The sequence below is a fragment of the Cantharellus anzutake genome (genome assembly GCF_015039405.1).
Source record: "Cantharellus anzutake strain C23 chromosome Unknown EI90scaffold_8, whole genome shotgun sequence".
Lineage (NCBI taxonomy): Eukaryota > Fungi > Basidiomycota > Agaricomycetes > Cantharellales > Hydnaceae > Cantharellus > Cantharellus anzutake.
This window is the reverse complement of record NW_024066958.1, coordinates 1,665,975-1,688,842: the sequence shown is the minus strand read 5'-3', so window position 1 is coordinate 1,688,842 and position 22,868 is coordinate 1,665,975. Positions and strand designations below refer to the sequence as shown.

Here is a 22,868-nt window from a genome sequence, read left to right as displayed (position 1 = left end):
CTTATTGCATGAACCACCACATGCATAAACGGCACACTACATATTGACCTTCATGCGCGCTATTTCCCAAGCATTTGGTTCTCCGACAAAGTGCTGTTCGCAGCGTCCTAAAATCCTTAGCACTCCTCACTCGACCGTTTCCTTGAGGTATTTTCCACATGGAAGTATTCCTTTGTCACAGCCAGCCTTTGCCCAGGTCGCCCAGCATCGCCCGACGAATTGTCCAGCTTCAGTTCGGACATTGCAGAGGTCTATTCACACTACTGCTATCAGGAATAATGGGAGCCCGCCAACAACGGCGCTATTCCAAGCGAGGTGCGGCTCATTACCAGTATACGCTATGCAGCTGAACCGACTATCCAACCCCCCGATTCAATTGAGCAGTGATTTGACCATGGATGAGTACCATAAACTCTCGGATAAAGCTCTCGACGATCTTCTACTATTTTTCGAGGATGCTTTTGAATTTGAAAGCGAAGCGGGGGATGGTTGGGATGTGGATTACAACGTAGGTAATCCTGCAGATAATTTGGCGTTGCAGGATCGTGTCGGCGAATAGTGCTTGAGAGTCCTTCTTCGCCGCAGTCAGGGGTTCTAACGGTTAACTTCGGGAAAAAGCATGGGATCTACGTGCTCAACAAGCAACCACCAAATAAACAGATCTGGCTTTCATCTCCTATGAGGTGAGCATGGCTATCCCGACGGTTACTCTGCGCATACGCATTCCCCACTATTTTCATTGTCAAATCTTGTATAGCGGTCCCAAGAGATACGACTTCGATGTGCGGAAGGGAGTATGGTTCTATCATCGGGATCAGAGAACGCTTGGGACACTTTTGCGAGAAGAGCTATCTCGTATTCTTCGCCGAGATCCTGACCTCATTGTTTTACCTCTGGCATAATCATGACCAAAATCGATGTGGACGGATTGCGCAACTTCTCCCCGACAATATTACTTCAATTCACGAAGCGGAGATCAGTGCCGTACTATTTCTTGCGTATGGGACTCGCAACAAGGAAACACGATTTAGGAGACAGGATTGAAGATGTAAAAGCATACCAGAATCAACTGATTGCAAAACAGAACTAGATGCTGCACACTAAACTCTATGTGGTGCATACAGGTGTGATAAAGTATGATGCCCGCAGCGAGCTAAGCAAAGTGTGCAAAGGGTGGTGCAGCAGTCCATCGATTAGTGCATATTATCATGTGAGTTGAGTAATCACCGCGGATGTTTGTCGGATGACAAGATGGAATGTGTGCAAAGTGGTCAAAGAAGCTGATAGCCGCATATCTGGCCGATCAGGACCCACAAAGTCACCTGGAAGAAGGATGGCCGAGGGAACGGCAGCGCGGCGTGAATACTAGTTATCTTCACTGTCAACGCGATTGGGAAGGCGTCTCCGGTTCAGAAATAGGGCTCCGAGAAGACTGGATGCGCGGCAGGCCGTTGAGGATAGTTCTGGAAATAGTCAAGGAAAGGGCGCACCGATTGGTTTCTTCGTACCGTGCAGTGACAGTGGCTTTCTCGGCCTCCACAGACTCAGAGTTTGTAGAAGTTTTCGTACAAGTTAGGTGTGCAGGCCTGGGTGGTGTGGGGGTTCGGCTAGTTGGAGTTTCGACCGTGAGTCTGGCTCCCGTGGTAAGAGCGGCGCTTTTAGTAACTTCCCGCTGCTGACATACAAGCTGTCGCTGTTCATGGAGGTCATGAAGAAGAGCATTGATAGGAGCGAGAGGAGCTGATGTTGGCGACGAGTCACGGTGGACAAAGGTGGGTTTCGCACGAGAGTGCGAGAAAGTGTGAAAGGTATCATCGTCGTCAGAGCTCTCGCCTTCAAAGGCGTCAACATCTTCTGGGTCATAGTTATCTTCCTCTTCACTGAGAGAGCGTTCTCTTGTGAACTCATCGGGTGATATGTTGGCGAATCGGTTCTGCAAGTCTCGCTGCCCAGTGCTGCGATCAATAATCGAAAGCTGCGACCCCGACCTAGAAGCATGCAGCTCGATCTGGTCTAAGCATTCATCCTCTTCGGATAAAACTTGGTCTCCAAGGGGGTGGTGAAGATTGTCCAGTCCTGGATGAAGAGCAGCAGTTACGGGAGAGCCTGCAGCCCGAGCATTTGGAGGAGCCACACGCCGACGCTTGGATAAAGAATGAGTGGATCCTGGGGGTGTCGTTGAAGGTGTGAGGGGTTGCCTCCCGTCTTCTTCGTCGTCTCTGACGCGCTTGCGTAGCATGATAGGACGTGAATACAAGACCTGGAAGTGGCTGTGCAATAAAGTACCCACGGCGACAGTGTTGACGTCCCAGAAACTCACCTCTTGATATGGACGACGCCGAAATGATGGCCCAGATGGGCATGCCAATGTCCTTTGGGAAAAAGGTCGAGAGGAGGCAGGTAAACTTGGCAGAGCGATTGGAGAAAGCGAAGCGACAGGACAAGGTGAGTAATATCAGAATCCCCTATTCTCATGCGTATCTCAACCAGCCAAAGCCTAAAGAACAGACTCCTGAGGTGTCATTTTTTCCCTCTCCCAAGGCGACCGATTTTCCTCCCCTAGCCCCAGGTCCCTCCAAAACTAAGTTGCCTCTTGTGCCAGACACGAGACCAGAGAACAAGAACGAAGGACCACGTTCGGAAGAAGTTGAGGACGATGAGGATGGAGAGGACGCATATAATGATGATGACGAATCCGACGATGGCGGCTCGAGATTTCCCGTTTCGCATGAACTGACTCTCAAGGACCACAACAAGGTCGTCTCAGCCATTGCTCTCGATCCTTCCGGTGCACGAATCGCTTCCGGGTCCCATGATTACGATTGCAAGCTATGGGACTTTGGTGGTATGAACGCTGGGCTAAAACCATTCAAGAGTTGGGAACCAGCGGGTACCTACTACGTGAGTAGTGAGCACTCGTCATTTCCATCTGTGTGGACTGACGAAGCATTGATATCCGTGGTTTAGGTGCATGATCTGAAGTATTCTAATGATGGGAATTATTTACTTGTCATATCGGGGACGCTTCAGCCCCTTGTTTTTGACAAGAACGCTGAAAACCAGTGCGTCATTGTCTTCCGTGTGAACGAGTAACACCATGTCCACTTCCTATGACCGTTGCAGTGACACATACCCAAAGGGAGACCAGTATATACGCGATATGAAGCGCACAGAGTCGGTGCTTTCCTGTTTCTTTCTGCCTGGAATTAAGCTCACATGAAAGTTGCGTGGGATTAGCGGCCACGTAGGAGAACTGACGTCCGGCGCCTGGCATCCTAAAGATGCGAATACGTTTATCACATCCTCCAACGATTCCACGGTTAGGTAAGAGATATACACGCCGCATTGATAGCCGTTTTGAATTTTTTCCCTCAGAATATGGGATGTCGAGAATAGGATGAAACAGAAGACGGTGATAGTTGTCAAGAGCAAAGAACGAGGGACCCGGACAAAGATAACAGCTTGTAATTACTCTTACGATGGGAAACTAGTCGTGAACGGTGGGTGTCTGCTTTCCAAGTTTGGGGTCTGTTGTCACATTGTAATACAGCCGGTCTCGATGGAACCCTTCATCTCTGGGCAACGTCGGGGACATACGCCAGACCGTCATCATCTATTGAGAACGCTCATGCAAAAGGGTCTGAAACAGGGTCGGTATTGTTCTCCCGTGATGGGAATTGCGTACTGTCCCGAGGCGGTGATGGGACAATCAAGCGTGAGTGCTGGATTTTTCTCATTCCGGGCATGGCTACAAGCACGTTGACTTGTAGTATGGGACGTAAGAAAGTTCAAGACCCCATTGTTTGAACGTGGAAATCTGCCGCTTCTTTATTCGGAAGGGAACGCGATGTTCAGTCCCGATGAACGGAATGTTATCTTAGGTCGCTCAGCCACAAGCCGGACGGACAAAGGCGGACTTGTCATCCTTTCTAGAGAGGGGTTGGATGAACAACAACGCGTAGATTGCGACCCTGGTGTTAGTGTGGTTCGGGTGTTCTGGCATTCGAAGATCAATCAGGTGAGGGAACTTTTCATTAATGCTCCTGAGCACTGATCAAAAATCTTTCCAAGATTGTCGCCGGGTTGTCGAATGGTGAAATCAAAGTACTCTACTCTCCAAGGACCTCCCTCAATGGAGCCAAACTTGTTCTCACTAAATCGGCAAAGAAGCTTTCCGTAGAGGACGTGATGCAGAGGGGGTTAATGGGGCCAATTCTTACACCTCATGCCCTTCCAGGCTTCCGAGATGATGGAGAAATTCGCGCCGGAGGTGCAGGCGGGAAACGAAAGCGAGAAAAGGAACGAATGGACAAACGAAAGACAAAGAGACCAGAAGCACCGCTCAATGGACCTGGACGGGGTGGCAGAGTCGGCGCGTCGGCAACTCAGCACATCGTCCAGCACTTGGTCAGAGATTCAACACGAGACCAGGATGTAAGTGTTTCATTGTCAACTCTAAATTGGATTTTCCATTGCCCGAGACGCCCGCAATCAGGGCCCAAGTGTTGGGCTTTGAATAGCGACGCGCCATTTACCACAGCAGAACTACGTTTGTGCTTTCCTCCTATCTGCCTGCAGACATTGTTGGGGATGGGTTGCCGTCGCGATAGGGGGACGATGCTCACGGGTGTCACAAAGCGGTTGCTGGTTGTGACGATGACGTGGAGGTGTCAGGGGTTCATCTTGGTCCTGATCCGGGGTCTTGGACATTGCTAACACTGCCGCCTTTTCTCTATTCTCACAGCCTCGCGAAGCGCTACTCAAGTATGCAGACACAGAAAAGAATCCGATGTGGACAAAAGGTGCGTTGGTGAAAGGAAGCCTTTGTGCTTGCCCATGTGTAGGTGTGGGACCGTGCTGATGACTCGATCTGGCTTTTCCCTATTTTCTCTGATGGTGTGTGGCCTAACGCTCGGGATACGTGCCGCCCATAGCCTGGCAGCAAAATCAGCCAAAACCTGTCTTTGCCGAGGAGGAGGAGGAGGAAGAGAACGAGTAGGACGACGTCAGGGAGGATTGATAATTTTTTAGGGGCTGTGGCAATTTTTTCAAACTCCGATTGGAGCTCCGACGCAGTTATATAACTGAGGGAAGAGGGTTTTGCGTGCCCCCTTCTGCTGAACCCGTGTCGTGACTCCCGCGCTTATCTCCGCTTATTTCCGTTCTCATGATTGACTCGGTGCAAACACGCCCAAATGATCTCATCCTCTCCCCAAATTCTTCCATTAATGATGAAGACCATCATATGAGCACTCTTGAATCTCCACAGCACTCAGTCTCAGGCATCGCCATTGACACTCATGTCAATGGCAACAGTAGTTACGACGGTTCTGATGTTGCAGGGTCTTCACCTCAAGACTCTGAAACAATCCCAACTCCTGCCGATGAGCCTATGGTCGACGTCCCATCCAAAGATCTATCCGTCAAATCTGACGTCGACATGGCGGAAAGCAATAGTCTTTCCATTGTTTCTCCTCCTTCCCCAGCCCCGTCGGGCGTCTCGCAGCCTATTCGCGAACTTTCTCTAAATGATGTTTCTCGTTCATCACCTTCCTATTCTGCCCCAATTTCCCCACGTCCTGCTAGTACTACTCCCCCCGCCCCGAATGGGCATCTCGCACCCTCCGCGCCGCACCGCGAGCGTCCGGTCAATGACTTGGACGTGACGACCGACGAGCAACGGCCAGCCAAACGAGCTAGGACTGCAGATGTCGCATCGGTAAGCGTACATACTTTTTCATTTTTATACAATGATCTGTATTTATGCTCGCTCTGACGACTTGATTCCCAATTCTACTCAAATTTGTTCATGTTTTCAAAATTCCATGTCCTCGCGGCCTTTTGAAATGCACTGCATCGTTTATTAGCCTGCGGCGATCCAACAAGCACCCACCACACCGCCTACTCCTCCCCCAACTCACACCACCATATCACCTGCTCAGTTCAAGTTCGCATTATCCACCCTCCGCTCACTACGAAAAAATAAAGATGCTGGGCCCTTTAATCAGCCCGTTGACCCTGTTGTCCTTGGCATCCCCCACTATCTTACTGTCATTAAGCGACCAATGGACCTTTCTACCATCGACACCAAACTTAATGCATCCAACCCTACAAAACCTGACCCTAACCATAACGCCCCAAGATATTCTTCTATTCAGGGATTCATAGCAGATATGAAACTCGTGTTCGATAATTGTTACCTCTTCAACGGCCTCAATCATGTCGTCTCTCAGTGTGCAAAGCGGCTTCAGGCCGTATTTGAACGCTCGTTAAAAAATATGCCTCCTCCCCAGGCGGTGAGCTGTTACCCGGGTTTTTCCTTGATCTTCCATTCATTACTCTATTCAGCCTGCTCCACTCTTCAAAGCTCCAACCCCCGTTCCCACACCCGCACCGCCGCCACCACCACCTGAACCCAAGAAACCCATTCGCCGCTCCTCGACAGCCGTTCCAACAATCCGTCGCTCGGATGAAGCCACGGCAACTGAATTTGCTGCCTCTCGGCCCCGTCGAGAGATCCACCCACCTCCGCCTAAGGATATTGATTATGCCGAGCCCACTGCTATGAAGCGTCCCAAACTCACCAAGTCGAGCAGAAATGCAAAGCGGAAGGATGATGGAACTCTCGAGCAGTTGCGATATTGTTTGAAAATCGTCAACGATTTGTACAAGAAGCAGCATGCGACTTACGCGAACTTCTTTTACGATCCTGTTGATGTCAGACAAGTGCCTAATTACTACAAGGTTATCAAGTCTCCGATGGATCTTTCTACTCTGAAGAGGAAGCTCGAGCAGAAAGAATACCCGAATGCCAACACTTTCCTAGCCGATTGGAAATTGATGATGAAGAACTGCGTCGCTTTCAATCCTGTTGGCACTATGGTGTACGTTGCCGGTCAAGACATGCAGCGGGTGTTCGATGAGAAATGGAAAGGCTTACCACCGCTTCACACCCCACCCCCTTCGTCAGATGAGGAAGATGAACCAACTGTTCAATCTTGTGAGTGCTTCTCCTGTCTTGCTATCAACTCGTACTCAGTTTCTGTATCTTCAGCGATGATTGAAAATCTTGAAAGCCAGCTCAATTCTCTCCGTGATACGATCGATGCTTTGAAGAGCCAAAAGAAAAAGGAAGCTAAGCGCCCCGCTTCATCGGCCCCGAAGGTCACGTCGGCGTCGTCCCGCCCCCGTTCATCTACCTCCAAGAAGGCATCTTCGTCGACGAAAAAGACTGGCTCCAGGAAACTCGAGGCTGATGCCGTCCTTAGTTTCGAGGAGAAGAAGGAGCTCTCTGAGACCATCCAAAGTTTAGAAGGTTCGGCACTTGAGGAAGTGATTCAGATTATCCATGACGGTGTCCCTGAGATTGGTGACGTGCGTTTGATTTGGTTCAATTTTTCTCCAGTTGATATTCATGACCGCCATTTTCAGAATGCTGACGAAATTGAAATCGAGATCGATGCTCTCCCGCCGGCTGTGCTCCGCCAACTTTGGAACACTGTCATAAAGCCCAAACCCGCCGCGGCGGCCGCGAAGCCTAGTAAAAGCGGGAAGAACCATCCCGCCACTGGCGGAGTCAAGCGTAAGAGCATGGACGAACATGCGGAGGCTCAGAAAATGCGGGAGTTAGAGGCCCGAATCAACATGTTCAACAATGCGGACTTAAAGAACGGGGTTGCGGCGAACGGTGCTCAGAAGCATCATACCTCCGCTGCTGTCGCTGCTCATGACAGTGGTTCAGATTCGGAGAGCGACAGCGGGAGTGACTCGAGTGACTCCGATTAGACCCTCTCCGCATTTATTTATGATAACTTCGCTCTTTCGTCGACTTTGAACTTGCCATATTATCTCGTTCTATTCGCAGCATTCGTCGCCTGCCGTACATTGGACTTTCACATCTCGCTCTTCATCCCGCTTCCGGTCTTCGAGTTGACCGTATATGTTAAAACCCTTCCTATGAAGCCATATTCTTGAACATCATTGTTACAAATATGACCTGTAATGTACCCTTCTGTCAATGCCAGTTCATTGAACACTTGTGACGTATATGATAATGGATGTTCCACTATGTACACCTTTCACTTTTGATGTTCCGTGCAAGATGGTTTCCGTGACCCGTCGTTGCCGCTGCTTTGCTAGCTGAGCGGGCTATGGAATGGCTGACCTACTCGTCTGATTCATCGGATCACATCAATAACCCACTGTTATTTAAGGGCTATGGAGCGTCAAACTCGGGCTCGTACAAGAGATCTGTAAATTGCTGGCGCGTTAAATTGCGCTAATAAAGAGAATGAGGGTTGAACCCCCAATAATTGAGAAGATACTAGAATAACTGCAATGTCCATCGCTGTCAATAATGTCAATGATCATGTTATTGACAGTCGAATGACGGAACCGATCGTGGTATTCTCCAACGTGTCACATACGATACGAGTCCAACCTTCAATGCTTGGACCTCCGGTCCTACAACCAAGACAAACTATCAATGACCAATTGCAAAAATTCAACAAACAGTCTCAGAAAAATTTGCAAAAAATGACCACTAAACTGTGATACGTGTTCTATATGTTTAACGATGTACCGCAGCGTTTAACTCCGCAGAGAGGCGGCAGAGAGGCAAAGCAGCCGCAAAGCGGGGAGATAGGGTGGCTGCGCCACCCGAAGAACTGGGCGTTTTAAGCAGACGAGCCATTTCGACTCAACACCAGCGGGTATGGAACGACTATTGAACATCATCCTGACCGGCCCATAGCTAGCTGACAACTGACGTTCCGAAGCGATGAATTTGGTGCTGGGACTGAGCAGATGGGTTGAGAGTATGCAATTAGTGGAAAATGCAGGTCGAATATGATCTGGTGGGTACTAAGGTAGGCAGGTCCCATTGGAATAGAGTACTAAGGGAGAATCGCAACCGGGGATGAAAAGTTTTGCATTCGACAGAGTCAGTCACGGTTTATTTCACAGGATATATAAATCGGTATAGGTCCAATCCAGTGATTTGGGGCGTATTCATCTAAGCCAATGTCGAAGATTGAGGGTGTGGGGGATCCAGCCAGGAGTTCAGACGATAAGAACTTGGATAGCGCCTTTCTGGTTCTGGGGCCCAAGAATATTGAGATCAAGTAAATCTGTCAGACTCGTATCAACGAGTAATATCCTCTCTGCGTCTATCATGGGCAACAAGTTGCCCTGGGATGTTCCGTCACACGTACGGAAGTCCACTGACGACCCATGGGCGAAAGATGCACAGTATTGTTCATTCGAGGGGAGACACCATCCAGCCTCAAATCCTTCGAGACAATTAATGGCTTACTGGGGCACGATGCCGAGAGCTTCCTATCATCAGTGCCTGGACGGTCATTCATGTCTGCGTTCCCAGTCTTGTCACTGAACACAAACACAGATGCCAGCAAACTCGTTCATTTCAGCAAGAGATCCGGCATCAACAGAATAAGGGTTAAAATCCAGCCAGTGAAGAGGGGAGCAGGAGGCCAGATCTGGTCCCCGTTGCAACGGTCGGCGCTCGAGGATTCATGAAGATGTGGCATATTGCACAGTTCCGCAGTTGAAATCTGGACTAAGCGCGCAGAACAGCATCCCCAGTTAAGCCACGAGACATGGCGCGGGCAGCGGTGGCAAAGGGGTCACCATCCAACCTCTCCTTGTCCGAGCATCATGCTCGAAACGTTTGATCATGCGATAAATATCGGGGAGAGTAACAAGTATTTTGCAATCACCTGGCGAGAGCCTAGACCCTAGAGCAAGCTCGCCCTGCCTAGGACAAGAATGACCCACTGGTAGACAGGGCTTGTTCAGGCAGGTTGAGGGAATTCGAGGCTGGACCTGGTGAAAGAGAGGGTGAGAATGATGCATTTGAACAGGTCTGCTCGTCACTGGTATTTCCTCTGGGGATAAGAATTTCGTATTCTGATGCTCCAAAAATGGGATTAGGTTTGCAGCGCGACAGAGTGTGACTCAAATAAGGATCTGAGGACGACAGAGGGAATTGAGAGGTCGCAGCGTCATGAAGGCGAGGGTTGATAGGGGCCCTTCGTAGTAACTACGTAAAATTCTAGCGAGGCGGCAGACTCTTCGCTGCGAGAAAAAATCAGTGGAATGCCATGTTGATAAGAAAAGAAAGAATCCATCCTAGGATCAGACGTTCATAAGTATTAGCGTACTTGAAGCTACATCCGCTGCGCGAAGAATTCAAGCGAAAACGTACATACACATTGGCATATCCCTGTCTTTCAGTTCTAAATCCAAAAGTGCTCATTCTCAATGAAAAGGCTCCGTATCATGATGCCAATAAAATCACCAAGTATGCTGACCCGAGATGCACAGGGGTCGTCGAGTATAAAGGGTGTGTCAAGCGTGTCGTACCGAGCCATCGGGTGTGGGGCAATTGGCTTAGTCTGATGATCGGGGAACACAACAAGTCCAGAGATATATACCCAGATCGGACCGGAGACGCCTGTCCCTGTACCCTGACATGATGACTCAATATCACCCACAACTTGACCTCTCCAGCGCATGCCTCATGCAGACAATGTCCGAAGCATTGTGCACGTTGCGACCGTCCAGACATGCAGTCTATCTCAAGCGCCCCTTCTGTCATTTGCTGCTTCCATCTTCAAGGAAACCATTGGACAGATATAGTTTGTTCCTATGAAGGAATTACATAACTACATCTCACCCCGGCTCGGCTAAATTAGGCGCGTACCTCCCACATGCCCATAAGTGGCCCATTTGAAAACTTGCAATGTTCCAACAGCCTCAGTCATGCCTCAAGTGGATAATGTTCTCAGCATTGCGCACAGTGTCAGCGTTTTGGCCGTCCAGGCGTGCAGTCTAACACAAGTGCCCCTTATTTCTTTCGCTGCCTCCATCTTCAAGGCAACCATTGAACAAATACAGTTTATACAGGCTCAAAAGGAGCAAGCAGTTGCGATAGTTGATCTAATGGCGATGGTGTTACTTGCTGTGAACAAGAAGCTGTCCAAGCTAGAGGAACTCGAGTTAGAGGTCCCAGAGTTGATGCAGGAGAATATCAGTAGGCTAGAACAGTCCGTCTCCTGCGCGCTTAACAACTTTCCCATCTAATGATACCGATTTCAGAACTCTAATGGATATTCAGGAAGAGTTTAATAATCTCACTCAAAAGAACTTCTGGAAGCGCTTACTCAAAAAGGACTGGATGGCCGCTGCTCTCACTCGACACCAACAGTCAGTGATGGTTTATCTCCAGATCTTCCAGGTTTGTGGATCCTTATTGTTGATGTTCGATGTCGGCTTATGACTGCGCACAGCTTGAAGCAGAGATCGATGTCGCTGTGTGGGCGGACCGAGATCGCAAAGCACGACAAGCTGATGCCCAAAATATGAATGAACTACTCATGGAAATAGCTTCTAACCAACAAGCGTTGGCGAATCTCATCCAGAAGGATACTCGTGGTATGCCTGATCTTGGTGAAGTGAGGGAACTCACGCACTTGATATCGAGGCTGGGCCGTGCCGCTGCCCCCGGCTCGGTGGAGGCCAAGTTCTACAAGGTAGCCCATCGGAAGATGGTTTCTTTGTCCGGAAGAGGCTCTGAACAAACACGACCCTGGATAATCAGCTATGTTGAAGTCGACATCGAGGAAGGTGCGAATATTTTAGGATTATAACCAGACTTTGCTCAAATTGTTCCGCAGAGATTGGGTCTGGGGGGTTTAGCAGGGTCCACAAGGGGAAATGGAACGGCGAAGAGGTTGCGGTGAAGGTCCTCTGTGAAGGCACTTCGGAGAAGGCGAGTGTTCGATACGGATAGTCTGGTTTTCGGCCATTGACGCACTCACCCCAGACGCTGATGAAAGAGGCGGAAACTTGGAGTCGGCTTGACCACCCCCGTATCCACCGTTTCTATCGAGCTTGCGTCAACCCTAACAGGCCAATATTGGTGTCGGCGTATTATCCCAATGGGGATGCACTGAACTACTTGTTAAACCATCCCGACGCAAATCGGGCAGAACTGGTAGGTTGCATATCCCTCGACAAGTGAAATCTCTAATCAATTAGGGATAGATCCGGGGTATTGCATCTGGAATGAAATATCTGCATTCCGAAGGCGTATTACATGGAGATCTGAAAGTGAGTTATACCGCTGCATCGTTTGATTTCTAGACATGTGCTTACACGGCTGTCGATCTAGGCGCTTAATATACTAATAGACGATCGGGGAGGTGCATGTATAAGGTATTTACCTTCTGTTGGTGTCGCATTCGAAACAGATTCTGCATTTATTCCAGCGATTTTGGCATGGCTTCCATCAAAATGGAATTCAGCCGCACCATGACTGTGCGTCAAAGCGAGAAGTATGAAGGGACGCTTCGATGGATGGTATGTGGTCTGAGGATACCCTCCCGTAGCTAGATAGCTGATTGCGGCTATTCCAGGCACCTGAGAGATTAAATAATGGGGATCTTACCCGTGAGGTAGGATGATGCTTTTCTGGGATCATACCGAATTTCCGAACTCTCTACAGGTAGATGTGTACGCCTATGCAATGACATGCTTTGTGAGTATAATGCACCCTCGTGCCATACATAATGCTGACGACTCCATTTCAGGAGGTAGATTTTAATAGCCAACATTGCGGCAAAATGGCTGAGCCATTTTATAGATCATAACAGATGAAGTGCCGTTTGGTTTTATGAACGAAAGTCAGGTCGTCCGCACAGTTCGCGAAGGGATGCGGCCAAAACGGCCCAAACAAAGTTTTCCCTATCTAACTAATGAATTGTGGGGACTGATAGAGCGCTGCTGGGCCCAGAATCCCGAAGGTCGACCTGACTTCGCCTCGATCCTTGAAAGCTGTGATGGAATATGCGGGGGGAACCGAGCGTTCGCTACTGCCAGTGCCCCTTCTGGCAGTCCCTCCTCAACACCTCCGTCCCGTTTATTACCACCAGACAGTGCAGGCAACGATCCACTCCGTGGCACCCACGCACTCCCGCACCCTCAGCCGCCAGCCACGCCCCAAGCCATTGCCCCAGGCCCTTCCATAGTTCATACTGATTCTTACTTCCCACTAGTAATACCCTCGTCCTCTCCTGTCACCGCAACGGAGCCGCCGCTGAGTAATGTACCGAAGATAGATCTACATTTTGGTCAAGCTGGTAGAGATGAGGAAGTACAACACAAGCAGAAGAAGATGGAGACTCGAGACTACGATATGGCCGTTGCCCCAGTCCTGACCCCTTCATCCCCTCCCGCCACAGCGGAGCTGCCGCCCGCTGAAGTCCGGGATGTCACTGTCGGGGATCAATTCATTGGTCAGGCGGATGTAGCTGACATACTGAAACAAAAGCGGAGGCAAAAGGACTATGATATGGATATGGCTCTTTCTTTCGTTCAACTCGAGCCTGTCAATGCGGCTAGCCAAACTTCCTCCCCGTCCCTCGGGAAACCATTGAGTCCGCCAACATTCACATCTCAAACAGGATCGTTCGTTTCTCCTTCCAACGAAAGCGGTGTGGACGCGTGAGCAGGCATAACTGTTCCTCCTTATACTTACTTATTCAACGTTGCATCGCTATTCCAAGGATGTTTCCAATCGGATGGGAGAGGACCCGCCTTAAGAACACGCAGCCCGTTAAGTGCGTAGTAGTGGGCGATGGAGACGTTGGAAGGGTACTTTTGCAGACCTCGGGCTTGTGTGAAGTGTTTTTCTGATTAAGCTGCATTGCTGCAGACCTGCCTTCTGATATCCTATATCAACAATGCGTTTCCAGTGAGCCACCTGCTTGTCAGTTTCGCCGTTCGTGCATCCTATCTCATATGAATTTGGGCTTCAGGGCGAATACATTCCTACAGGTTCGCACCGGGGACCACTTCATCTTTAGGACTCATGACTCAAAGGGGGGACACATGATCATTAGTTTTTGACAATTATGTGGTGTCTGTAATGGTAGATGACAAGGTCATAACTCTCGGACTCTGGGATACTTCTGGTCAGGAAGATTACGACCGTTTGCGACCATTGTCATACCCCCAAACTGACGTTTTCTTGATTTGCTTTTCGCTCGTTTCCCCTCCGAGCTTCGAAAATGTTCGAACGAAGGTGGGTGTGCATTAAGACTGCGCGACTTACATTTGAAATCGGATCCTTACTTTGCCTTCTAGTGGTGGCCGGAAATCTCGCACCACGCACCTGCGACGCCAATTGTCCTCGTAGGCACCAAGTTGGATCTTCGGGATGACCCCGTAACAGTAGAAAGACTCCGAGAACGGTAAACGACAGCCGTTTGGATACAATGAATTAACCAAGTGACCAATGTTTTGCAAACCGCAGTCGAATGGCTCCCATATCCTATCAAGCTGGTGTTACGATGCAAAAGGCCATAGGCGCTGTGAAGTACCTCGAATGTTCTGCCCTTACACAGAAGGGTTTGAAGAATTTATTTGATGAAGCTATACGAGCGGTCCGTAAGTACACATCACACCTTATGTCGATAATAAAATGCTTCCCTTTGACAATAGTCAATCCACCGTCAAAACGACCCACTAGGAAGGACCCTATGTGCGTTATCATGTAATAGGAGTCGAATTTATGCTACTTCCCATTGGCATTACTGGCATTTACTAGTTCAGCTATCTCTTCTCGGTTCTGGGTACATATACTTATTTCCTGACTCAATCATCTGCTTAACATTCCTCTTGGGGATCTTCCCATCTCCGCGATACATCGCAACAGGCGAAGATATTTCCACTCCTGCCTCCGACATTATACAGGCAACGCAACAGAGCATCTGTTACTAGCCGGTTGATCCAATGTGGTTTGGCAAATTTATTTTTTTCCTTTGTACTTTGTTTAGGAGCTTTTTGAACGGGGCTGTCCTAAATTCCGGCTTTTGAACCTCTGAATTGCGGGCTTGGTATTAAGAATGGTCTCTATATGCTTGGATGGGATGGGAAGCGGGAAACTTGGAAAGTATGCTGGTAGCTTCAAGGCACATTGTTTGAGTCACAAAAGCGGAACCCGCTGGACTTGAACTTGCAAACCTCGCAAACGGTACTCGGAGGGGTGCCGTTTCTTGAGGCGCTGGCTGGGGCATGCCTACGTTGTGGCAAGTCTTCTTCGTGAGGAGCCAAACCTTCTAGGTCCTGGGCTTCATGCAGGCGCATATGATAAATACATATGTCGCAAATAACCAAGCATAATAAATACAATTAAAAAAAAAAACAGGTACCCTGGACATCTGAACATTTACCATGGAGTGAACAAATATGGAAAGGGGGCGGGGGCGGAACAGTCTTCCCTGAGCTCGACTCGGGACCAGCGTCAGACTTAGGACAGGACACCATAAAAATCCCTCAGGCCATTACTCACCGACCGGGGTTATCACCTTTGTGCTAGTACTCCAATTACCCTTTTCGGGGAAAACCATCATCACTAGATGAGCATTATATTCCCCGACCAACTCAACGGCTTCAGCATGTCTCTAATACTTTTTGTAGCGCAAGCAGTAGTGAATTCATCGAAATCAACCCCAAAGTATCCCTCATCTACAGTTTCTCAAGCGATCCTCCTTCGAGGGGAGAGAGTCTTTTGCGAGAGTTGAATGAATTGGGCAATTCGTGGTGGGGTGAGGTGGGTTTTGAGTACGTAAGGGAATGAAGTTCTGGGTCAGAAGTCAGAGGAATGATGGGGAGCGCTAAGGACTTTAAAGATGTTGCGAACAGGTATTCTGTCGGAAAACTAAGTGTTCGAGAAATAGCGCGCATGACAGAATGACGGCAGGATCCCAGCCTAAAGTGGAATTGACAGGTCCAGGAAGTGGCTGTGTCGTTTGTCAATTATGAAGTGGTAGTTGTGGGTGACATAGGCAGGTTACCAGCCTCTATTAGTATAGATGGGTGACAGAGGCGTTGGCAAGGTGCTTTCGCAGACAAAGAGGTTTTTTTTTCTGACCAAGTTGTGTTCTCTGCAGAGGTGCCTTTTGATGTCTTACATCAACAATAAGTTTCCAGTGAGCCATTTGCATGGCGTTCGTGCACTGTCCTAGTATGAATATGGGCTTTCAGGGAGAACACATTCCTACAGGTTCGCTCGACCCCCACCGGGGACAGACTCATGACTAAAGGGTGGGGGACACATGATCATTAGTGTGATAATTATGCGATGGCTGCTAGTGTAATGGTATGAGGAGCCCAGATCTCTCGAACTCGCACTCTGGGATACTGTTGGCCAGGGGTATTACGACCGTTTACGATCGTTATCATACCCTCAAACCCACGTTTTCTTGATCTGCTTTTCCTCTTCCCCTAAAGAGAGGCTGGTCACCTGCCTATCGTTTCCCCTCCTAGCTTCGAAAACGTTCGAACGAACGTGGGTTAGTTTTATGTTATCTTGCATCACGCACCTCAGACGCCAATCGTTCTCGTAGGCACCAAGTTGGATCTTCGGGATGATCCCGAAACGATAGAAGTACCCGAGAACGGTGAACGTTCAGCCGCTCTGTGTCATGCATCTACAATTGTCTTGCAAATCGTAGTGGAATGGCTTCCATTTTTTATCAAGCTGGTATTGCGAGGCAAAAGGTGCTGTGAAGTACCTCAAATGCTCTGCCCTTTCGCAGAGGAGTTTGGAGGATCTATTTGATGATGTTATACTAGCGGCCCCGTAAGTACTCGTCACACCGTTTATGCGAATGCTACTCCATGATTCCCTTTGATGCCCGACGTCGACCTACTAGGAAGAGTCCTACGTGCATCATCATTTAATTGGATTCGAACTTTTTGCCTGGCATTACTGGCATTTACCAGCTTAGTCTCTTCTCAGTTCCGGGATTGTTTCATGACTTGCTCAACACTCCCCTCCGGTGATCTTCCCATCTCTTACATCAACAATACGTTCCAGTGAACCACCTGCACGGCAATTTCACCGTTCGTGTGGCCTATGAATCTTATATGGTCCTGGGCTTTCAGGACGAATGCACTCCTACGAGTTCGCTCAGCCTCCCCCCCCCTCCCGCCGGGGATTACACCTTTGAGACTCATACCAAAGAGGGGGGACACATGATCATTGGCTTATCCAGCGAATATAGGTAGATGGAAAGGTCATATCTCTCGGACTCTGGGATGTTTCTGGTGACGAAAGTTGCGACCGTTTGCGAAACCACTGTCAAACAGACGTTTTCTTAATCTGCTTTTTTCGCTCGTTTCCCCCTCCCCAGCTTCGAACACGTTCGAACGAAGGTAGGTTTACTAGCTTTTGTTTTGCAATAAGACTGCGCGAGTTGGCTAAAAACGAGATCCTTACTTTTCACTCTAAGTGGTGGAGCCGGAGATCTCGTACCATGGCACCTCGGACGTCAATCGTCCTCATAGGCACCAAGTCGGGTCTTTGGGATGATCCCGCAGCAATAGAAGGAGAGAGTGGCGGAACGGTCCTCCCTAAGCGCGAATGGGGACTTGAGCAACCGGCGTCAGATCTAGGACACCATAATAATCCCTCTCACCGACTAGGGTGATCATCTTGACGCTACCTCTTCCGCAGCACCACAATGAACTGTGAGTGACTTGGAGATTGATTCAGCCATTCAACTGACCCGCCCATATCCGTCCCTCCACCCGCGCTAAACGTACTTTCCTCGTCCTCCCCGCACCATGCGGAATGATGATCCTAGATTGCCAATCCGAAATTTCGGGTCGGAAGGCTTGGAACACAGTAGTTGTTCCCGGAAGTTGTGAGGCTCCGTATTCCATGCGATATCAGGAAGTGTGAAGATATCGACGCTCCAAGGTTGAATTATTATGCAGTCGCTGAGGGCTTCTATAGCCGAGAATCCAAGTGTGCCGCGCTGTCAAGGGAGGGAAGAACGTATAAATTTAAAGCACGTAGAGTGGCGAGACATCCCACTGACAAACTGGGTTATTAGCTGAGCACCCTTCAGTTCTATCAACATTTGGCGTTGGTAATTAAACAAATGCCTCTTCGAATATTTTTCCGTAATATGTCGTTCTTAGCAAGGGTTGGATTGTACAGAGTCGTATATTGACGCCTGGAGACATTCAGCATAAATCTATGGATGACTAATACGAGGACATACTGGTCTCCACTGTCACTGTTGGGGACCGCTTCGGCGATTGCCCCTGATGCCCCCCAGACGCGATCTCCTTAGATTCGGTTCCAGATGCCATATTGACACAACATTGCCACCACGAATAGTCAATAAATACTTCCCGCCCTGACCAGGCAATCTGGACGTAAGCAGAGGGTACTGCTACGGAGAATTCAGTATAGGTAAACACTCTTGGATCTCCAGACGCCCAGTTGCGTTGGAGGCGTGCTGCATATATTGCGGTTTGTTTGAGTTCGCCTACAGAGAGATCGGGTAGAAAAATGCCAGACAGCAATGAAAGTGATTCGCCAGAGGGGATTATCTGCTTTTCTAAGACATTCTTCCACACTGCGTATCACATAACCTACACACAGATACCAGAGCAGAGATTCACCCAAAGACTCGGAGTCGCCTTTCTACCTTTCTCCAACCTTCTTGATACCAGGTAGTGTGATCCTCTCGTTCCGTTTCCAAAAGTCAACCAGGATTTGGGAAACTTTCTCCGGGTTATCCTTGAAGGCGGCTTAGTGTCAACCTTCAACGAGCGATAATTCGACACTCACTTCGTGTAGCATATGACCCACGTCTGGGATTACAGCCATCTGAAATTTCCCCTGCATTTGCCCGATCATGAGCTCGCGATCCAGGCGGTCAGTACCTGCTAGAATGAGCAAGCGTGCAGTCCGTGCAGCGAGGAATGACTTTGACAACCCTGCAAACCAGCCTATCACAGGGAGTCGGGCCTTAATTACAACAAAGAAACACTAAGGGGATTGGCGTACTTTCCCAGAATGGTGCAGTTGACTTGAGCGGGGTTCTCCATTTCCATGCAATGGACCCTTCCTCACCGTCCTTTGGGGCGATGAACAATGATGGGACGGATAGTCTTGCAGAAAGTGTATTATGTATCACCGATCCGGTGCTACCGGTGATGCTGTCAATCGGTAAGTTCATGTCTTTATAAACAGAACATCGGACATACTGCCATTCAATGGCTCTCTCTACACTTGGGAAACCTTCCGGTCGAGAAGCCAAAAGCTGATGCATGTGAGGAAGGGCCTCCATCGCAGAACCTGATGGTCGATCAGACTCACATTCTCCCAACATCAGGAGAACCCACCTTCTACAACGTCCAGGACCGTCACTCCCCCTATCGAATATTTCTTCTCGAGAAGACGTGGTGTTGCATTTGTAAAAACTGCGCCTCCCATACTATGCCCTACTAACTGGGGCCGGAGTCAGATGAAGAGCGTCGCGCACAGTCGGATGGACATACGACGAACGTAGGCGCTTCAAGAGGCTCAGGATACATTGTTGTTGTGAGATTAACAAAATCGTCAACTAGCCTAGTCAAGGACAAATCAAGCAACGCTGGATCGGACGGAGGATTTGACAACGAGTATGTCTTTCCTTCGAGGGTACGCATTGGGCAAGTGATATGAATTATTATTCTGCACTCACTCACCATGAGCCCGTGCATCGAAAGCCATGAATCCAAGTTCCCCGTCAGTCATTTCAGTCACAGCTTTTGCTAGACAAGCAAAGCTAAGCGCCGAGTAACCAGCTCCGTGATGCGCACATATTATGCTACTTTTCCCATCGTTTGGGTTTTTAGGAGGTACGGGAGGCGTGATATACACACGAAAATCCAGATCAGAAGCTGGGACAGCAACCTGAATGGCTTGATCGAAATGTGTGGAGGCCGAGAGAGGTGATAGAACTGGATTTGGCTTGGTGGAGCGTTCTCGAGAGTCGAGTGCCGGAGGATTGAGGGATAATGACCCTAGGCTATCCTTTCCTTCCTCTTCTTCTGCTTCCTCATTATCATACGGTGGGACTGGGGGCAATTTGGCCAGTCTTGCACTCATTGTTGATCTCAACAAATCGCTCATAGCAGAATATGAGCCAGGAGGGGACGTGGATGGATGGATGAATTCTTCCTGGAGCTCACGCTTCCTCGCTGGAAGGAAAAGTTGGGCCTACGTACACGGTACTGATGGAACGGATTAAGGTATTATGCTGGTTGAAAGATCGCTGGCAGTGAAGTGCTTACTATTTGGGGACGGTGTCGTTCCGTTCCCCCGTTCGCCTCGTGCCTTGAGTGTCCGTCTAAGTATCACGCTTTGATGAGCTGTATTCCCGCTACTCTGTAGCGGGTCCTGTGGGTTTAGACTGAATGGCAGTGCAAAGACAATAAATTCGGACAACTCCGCTACAATACAGCTAAAGTCGCCATAGACCGATCCGATCGAGGTCTAATTAAAACATCTGATGTGAAATAAAGTGGAATTTGCAATAGTCACATAATTCCCACCATGCAATGAAACCTTCACCCAATGTTTTTGGAAAGCCAGGCCTGTACTGCTACTTTCGCTGCTTTAAAGCAACAACGACGCTTTCATTCCGTATTTTCAAACCCCCAATGGGACCCAGAGGGTCAATTTCGCCGTGCGCTTCCTTCACCTACTGTGCAGAAGGAGTTAAGTTCCAGGTTGACCTCCACGACGAAGGGGTAGATGTGCCCCGCGACGGAATCAAACTGTTGTTTAAGGATAAATGTCAAGTTCCCGTCCCCCTAGCACCCGGGCTCGAAATACGGCGAGAAGGAAAATTCGATCGTTTCAACCCCACCAAACCGTGATGCAGATCGTCGGTCAAACTAACGCGATACACGAAGAGCCCGTCGTCATCGGCTCTGCCAGCAAAAAATGCGTTTCGGAGGAGTTTCATGGATCGTCATTGGCCCCTGAATGTCTGGGGACTATATTTGCCTCTCTATCTGAGCACTCGATTCCAACGCATGAAGATCCGCCGATCAGCTGAAATTTGGTCCTCGGAAAACGAGGGGGAAGGGTTCATCCAAGGGAATTGCGCAACTCAAGTGTCCCGCGTGCATGACAGATGCCCCGACTCACACAGCAACCTTGCTGTCTCCGCACCGGCATTCAGGCTAGTGATTCACTCGTTTCTAACGTACTTTAATAATTGGTATTTTCGCTTTCAGGTCAAATGAAGTCAGGGGGTTACAGAACTCAAGTGGCTCAGGTGCCTGGCGCGCGGGTGGCCCCCTAACTCTCCTATAACCTTCCATTCTCCCTCGGACCAACAGCCGTTGGGCGTCATTTAGGAGGCCCTAAAGATCTGGCTGCTTGAACCACCGCTGCCCAAACGTTGCGCGTTTTTGAAGAGACTCAAGGTCGCGGGGTTTCCCACTAATAACTATCATTGGTGGTTTGTAAGGTTGATCGCCCTTAGCCTACGCAGCCGTGCCATAACCGTTTTCACTTCCAAATATTCGAACCCTCACCTACAGCAACGAGTTCGGGACTAAGCCGTATTTCTGGATTTCCGTCCTGTCTCCATCCGCCCCCGTGCTGTTGTTGATCGTCCCGCTCTGCTCTAACTATGGTTATGGTTGGCGATTCACAGTGAACAGGCCACAGCCGATTTCGCATCTCGATTACAGCCGCAAGGGGTCGCTGCGCGTCACGAAAATCGGACAGTCTATGAGCAAGGTCCCCTAGAGTGCTCTAGAGCACTTGTTCAGTTTTCCTGATGCAGGTGCTCTCACGGGTTCTCAAATGCTCTCAAATGTTCTAGAGCACTCTAGAGGGGGGGACCTTGCTCATAGACTGTCCGATTTTTGTGACGCGGAGAGGACGTGGAGAGACAAAGTTCGTCTGCTGAAAAAAAATAGTCAGGGTTTTGGTGTTCTTCACAATGATACACATCTTGAGCTCCGTTCCCTGTGTTCTTAAGCAGGAGAAGTGCGTTCCCAAATTACAGAACAGAGGAGGTGCAATCGGCTGGCCAAATAAAAGTAATGGATGATCCAAGGGGGGGAAGTGGCGCGTCAGGCGATCGATTACATGTACAAATAAACAAACATCTCGCTATAGCGAAACAAATATCACTATGATCAAAATTATAGTGAAGTAAGGTCAATCCTTTACAGATCGTTGAAGGAACCCAACATTTTCAATTGGAAAAAGTGTTAGCATCGACTGGTTTCGATCCAGTGACCTCTGGGTTCCTTCATATGAGCCCAGCACTCTGCCGCTGAGTTACGATGCTCCCTCCGCTGCTCGCCAGCGATGTGATTTTTCCTCAGTCAATTCGTCCAACTCCCATTTTGAGGAATGGTAGCAACATACTTGCCTCATCCCTTATTCCTCATTGTATATTGCACCAAACGCCACACAATGGTAGCGTGGGAATATTGCTATTGGCCTTAATTCCCCCGTTGATAATGTAGCTTCTCGACGGAGTGCTTAAACAAGCACAATTACATATTCCTTACACTTCCCTTCGTGTTTGCACCATTGATGCTAGTTGAGTATTCGATTACAACAATCACGATCTATCCAGCTACTTGCCCCCAGATCCGGCGCAAAATCCATCTTTTCTTGGTCAACCATCCGGGTCGATCCCAGCTTCCTGACGGAAGGATGTAAATGCTTGCGTGCATCCCAAGGCATATCCTCATTTACGCTGGATGATTAATCTTTCAAATTTTTGCTGATCAGAAAGGAGGCAGGCCGTGACTCGTATATCCGCACTCCTTTTCCTTTGTCACCAACTTGGCAAATAATTCGCACTGACGGATTCTTTCGAACTTGCACTCCACCTTGACAGCATGTCTGAGTGAAATGATCGCGACTCCTGAAATTGGTCCCTAAATAGGAGGATGGTCAACACCAAGTTGTTAGCTCCACTTGTACAGCGGGGCGATGAGCTGAGAGTGTGGGAGCTGTCGATTGG

At 49.1% G+C, this 22,868-nt stretch overlaps 7 protein-coding genes and 1 non-coding gene across 8 annotated transcripts; 5 read left to right on the top strand and 3 right to left on the bottom strand.

Moving 5' to 3' along the window:
- Positions 1–52: 52 nt before the first annotated feature.
- Positions 53–1,125, top strand: EI90DRAFT_3152035 (uncharacterized protein; the record flags this gene model as incomplete). Its single annotated transcript, XM_039065767.1, has 4 exons — positions 53–315; positions 385–508; positions 586–683; positions 758–1,125. 4 exons carry the CDS (start codon positions 53–55, stop codon positions 900–902), a joined length of 630 nt encoding a protein of 209 aa, XP_038920572.1. The 3' UTR covers positions 903–1,125.
- Positions 1,126–1,365: 240 nt separating this feature from the next.
- EI90DRAFT_3118711 (uncharacterized protein) lies at positions 1,366–2,239 on the bottom strand (the record flags this gene model as incomplete). The annotated part of the gene is made up of 2 exons (XM_039063134.1): positions 1,366–1,432; positions 1,491–2,239. 2 exons carry the CDS (start codon positions 2,237–2,239, stop codon positions 1,366–1,368), a joined length of 816 nt encoding a protein of 271 aa, XP_038920571.1.
- A 68-nt stretch (positions 2,240–2,307) lies between these two features.
- Positions 2,308–5,145, top strand: EI90DRAFT_3042481 (WD40-repeat-containing domain protein). Its single transcript, XM_039059190.1, has 11 exons — positions 2,308–2,445; positions 2,491–2,901; positions 2,968–3,062; positions 3,124–3,174; positions 3,238–3,324; positions 3,376–3,500; positions 3,551–3,715; positions 3,771–4,018; positions 4,072–4,434; positions 4,745–4,802; positions 4,935–5,145. The coding sequence occupies exons 1-11, from the start codon at positions 2,329–2,331 to the stop codon at positions 4,997–4,999; spliced, it is 1,785 nt and encodes a 594-aa protein (XP_038920570.1). The 5' UTR covers positions 2,308–2,328; the 3' UTR covers positions 5,000–5,145.
- A 22-nt stretch (positions 5,146–5,167) lies between these two features.
- On the top strand, positions 5,168–7,785 carry EI90DRAFT_3118709 (Bromodomain-containing protein; the record flags this gene model as incomplete). Its single annotated transcript, XM_039063133.1, has 5 exons — positions 5,168–5,719; positions 5,868–6,296; positions 6,349–7,000; positions 7,055–7,374; positions 7,432–7,785. 5 exons carry the CDS (start codon positions 5,168–5,170, stop codon positions 7,783–7,785), a joined length of 2,307 nt encoding a protein of 768 aa, XP_038920569.1.
- A 2,924-nt stretch (positions 7,786–10,709) lies between these two features.
- EI90DRAFT_2571629 (kinase-like domain-containing protein) lies at positions 10,710–12,773 on the top strand. The gene is made up of 11 exons (XM_039053258.1): positions 10,710–11,066; positions 11,119–11,257; positions 11,310–11,646; positions 11,697–11,791; positions 11,846–12,016; positions 12,067–12,132; positions 12,194–12,237; positions 12,291–12,381; positions 12,438–12,476; positions 12,527–12,559; positions 12,619–12,773. Exons 1-11 carry the CDS (start codon positions 10,783–10,785, stop codon positions 12,676–12,678), a joined length of 1,359 nt encoding a protein of 452 aa, XP_038920568.1. The 5' UTR covers positions 10,710–10,782; the 3' UTR covers positions 12,679–12,773.
- Positions 12,774–13,136: 363 nt separating this feature from the next.
- EI90DRAFT_3042468 (P-loop containing nucleoside triphosphate hydrolase protein) lies at positions 13,137–14,860 on the top strand. Its single transcript, XM_039059189.1, has 8 exons — positions 13,137–13,524; positions 13,587–13,674; positions 13,736–13,774; positions 13,839–13,857; positions 13,923–14,104; positions 14,167–14,273; positions 14,336–14,469; positions 14,524–14,860. The coding sequence occupies exons 1-8, from the start codon at positions 13,196–13,198 to the stop codon at positions 14,577–14,579; spliced, it is 954 nt and encodes a 317-aa protein (XP_038920567.1). The 5' UTR covers positions 13,137–13,195; the 3' UTR covers positions 14,580–14,860.
- Positions 14,861–18,292: 3,432 nt separating this feature from the next.
- On the bottom strand, positions 18,293–20,299 carry EI90DRAFT_3042458 (protein phosphatase methylesterase). The gene is made up of 8 exons (XM_039059188.1): positions 20,161–20,299; positions 19,573–20,100; positions 19,384–19,517; positions 19,228–19,333; positions 19,090–19,180; positions 18,890–19,041; positions 18,671–18,831; positions 18,293–18,619 (listed from the first exon to the last, which is right to left on the bottom strand). Exons 2-8 carry the CDS (start codon positions 19,997–19,999, stop codon positions 18,524–18,526), a joined length of 1,167 nt encoding a protein of 388 aa, XP_038920566.1. The 5' UTR covers positions 20,000–20,100; positions 20,161–20,299; the 3' UTR covers positions 18,293–18,523.
- Positions 20,300–22,102: 1,803 nt separating this feature from the next.
- Positions 22,103–22,181, bottom strand: EI90DRAFT_t62. The gene has a single exon. It is a non-coding gene; the product is annotated as a tRNA-Met (tRNA).
- Positions 22,182–22,868: the final 687 nt, after the last annotated feature.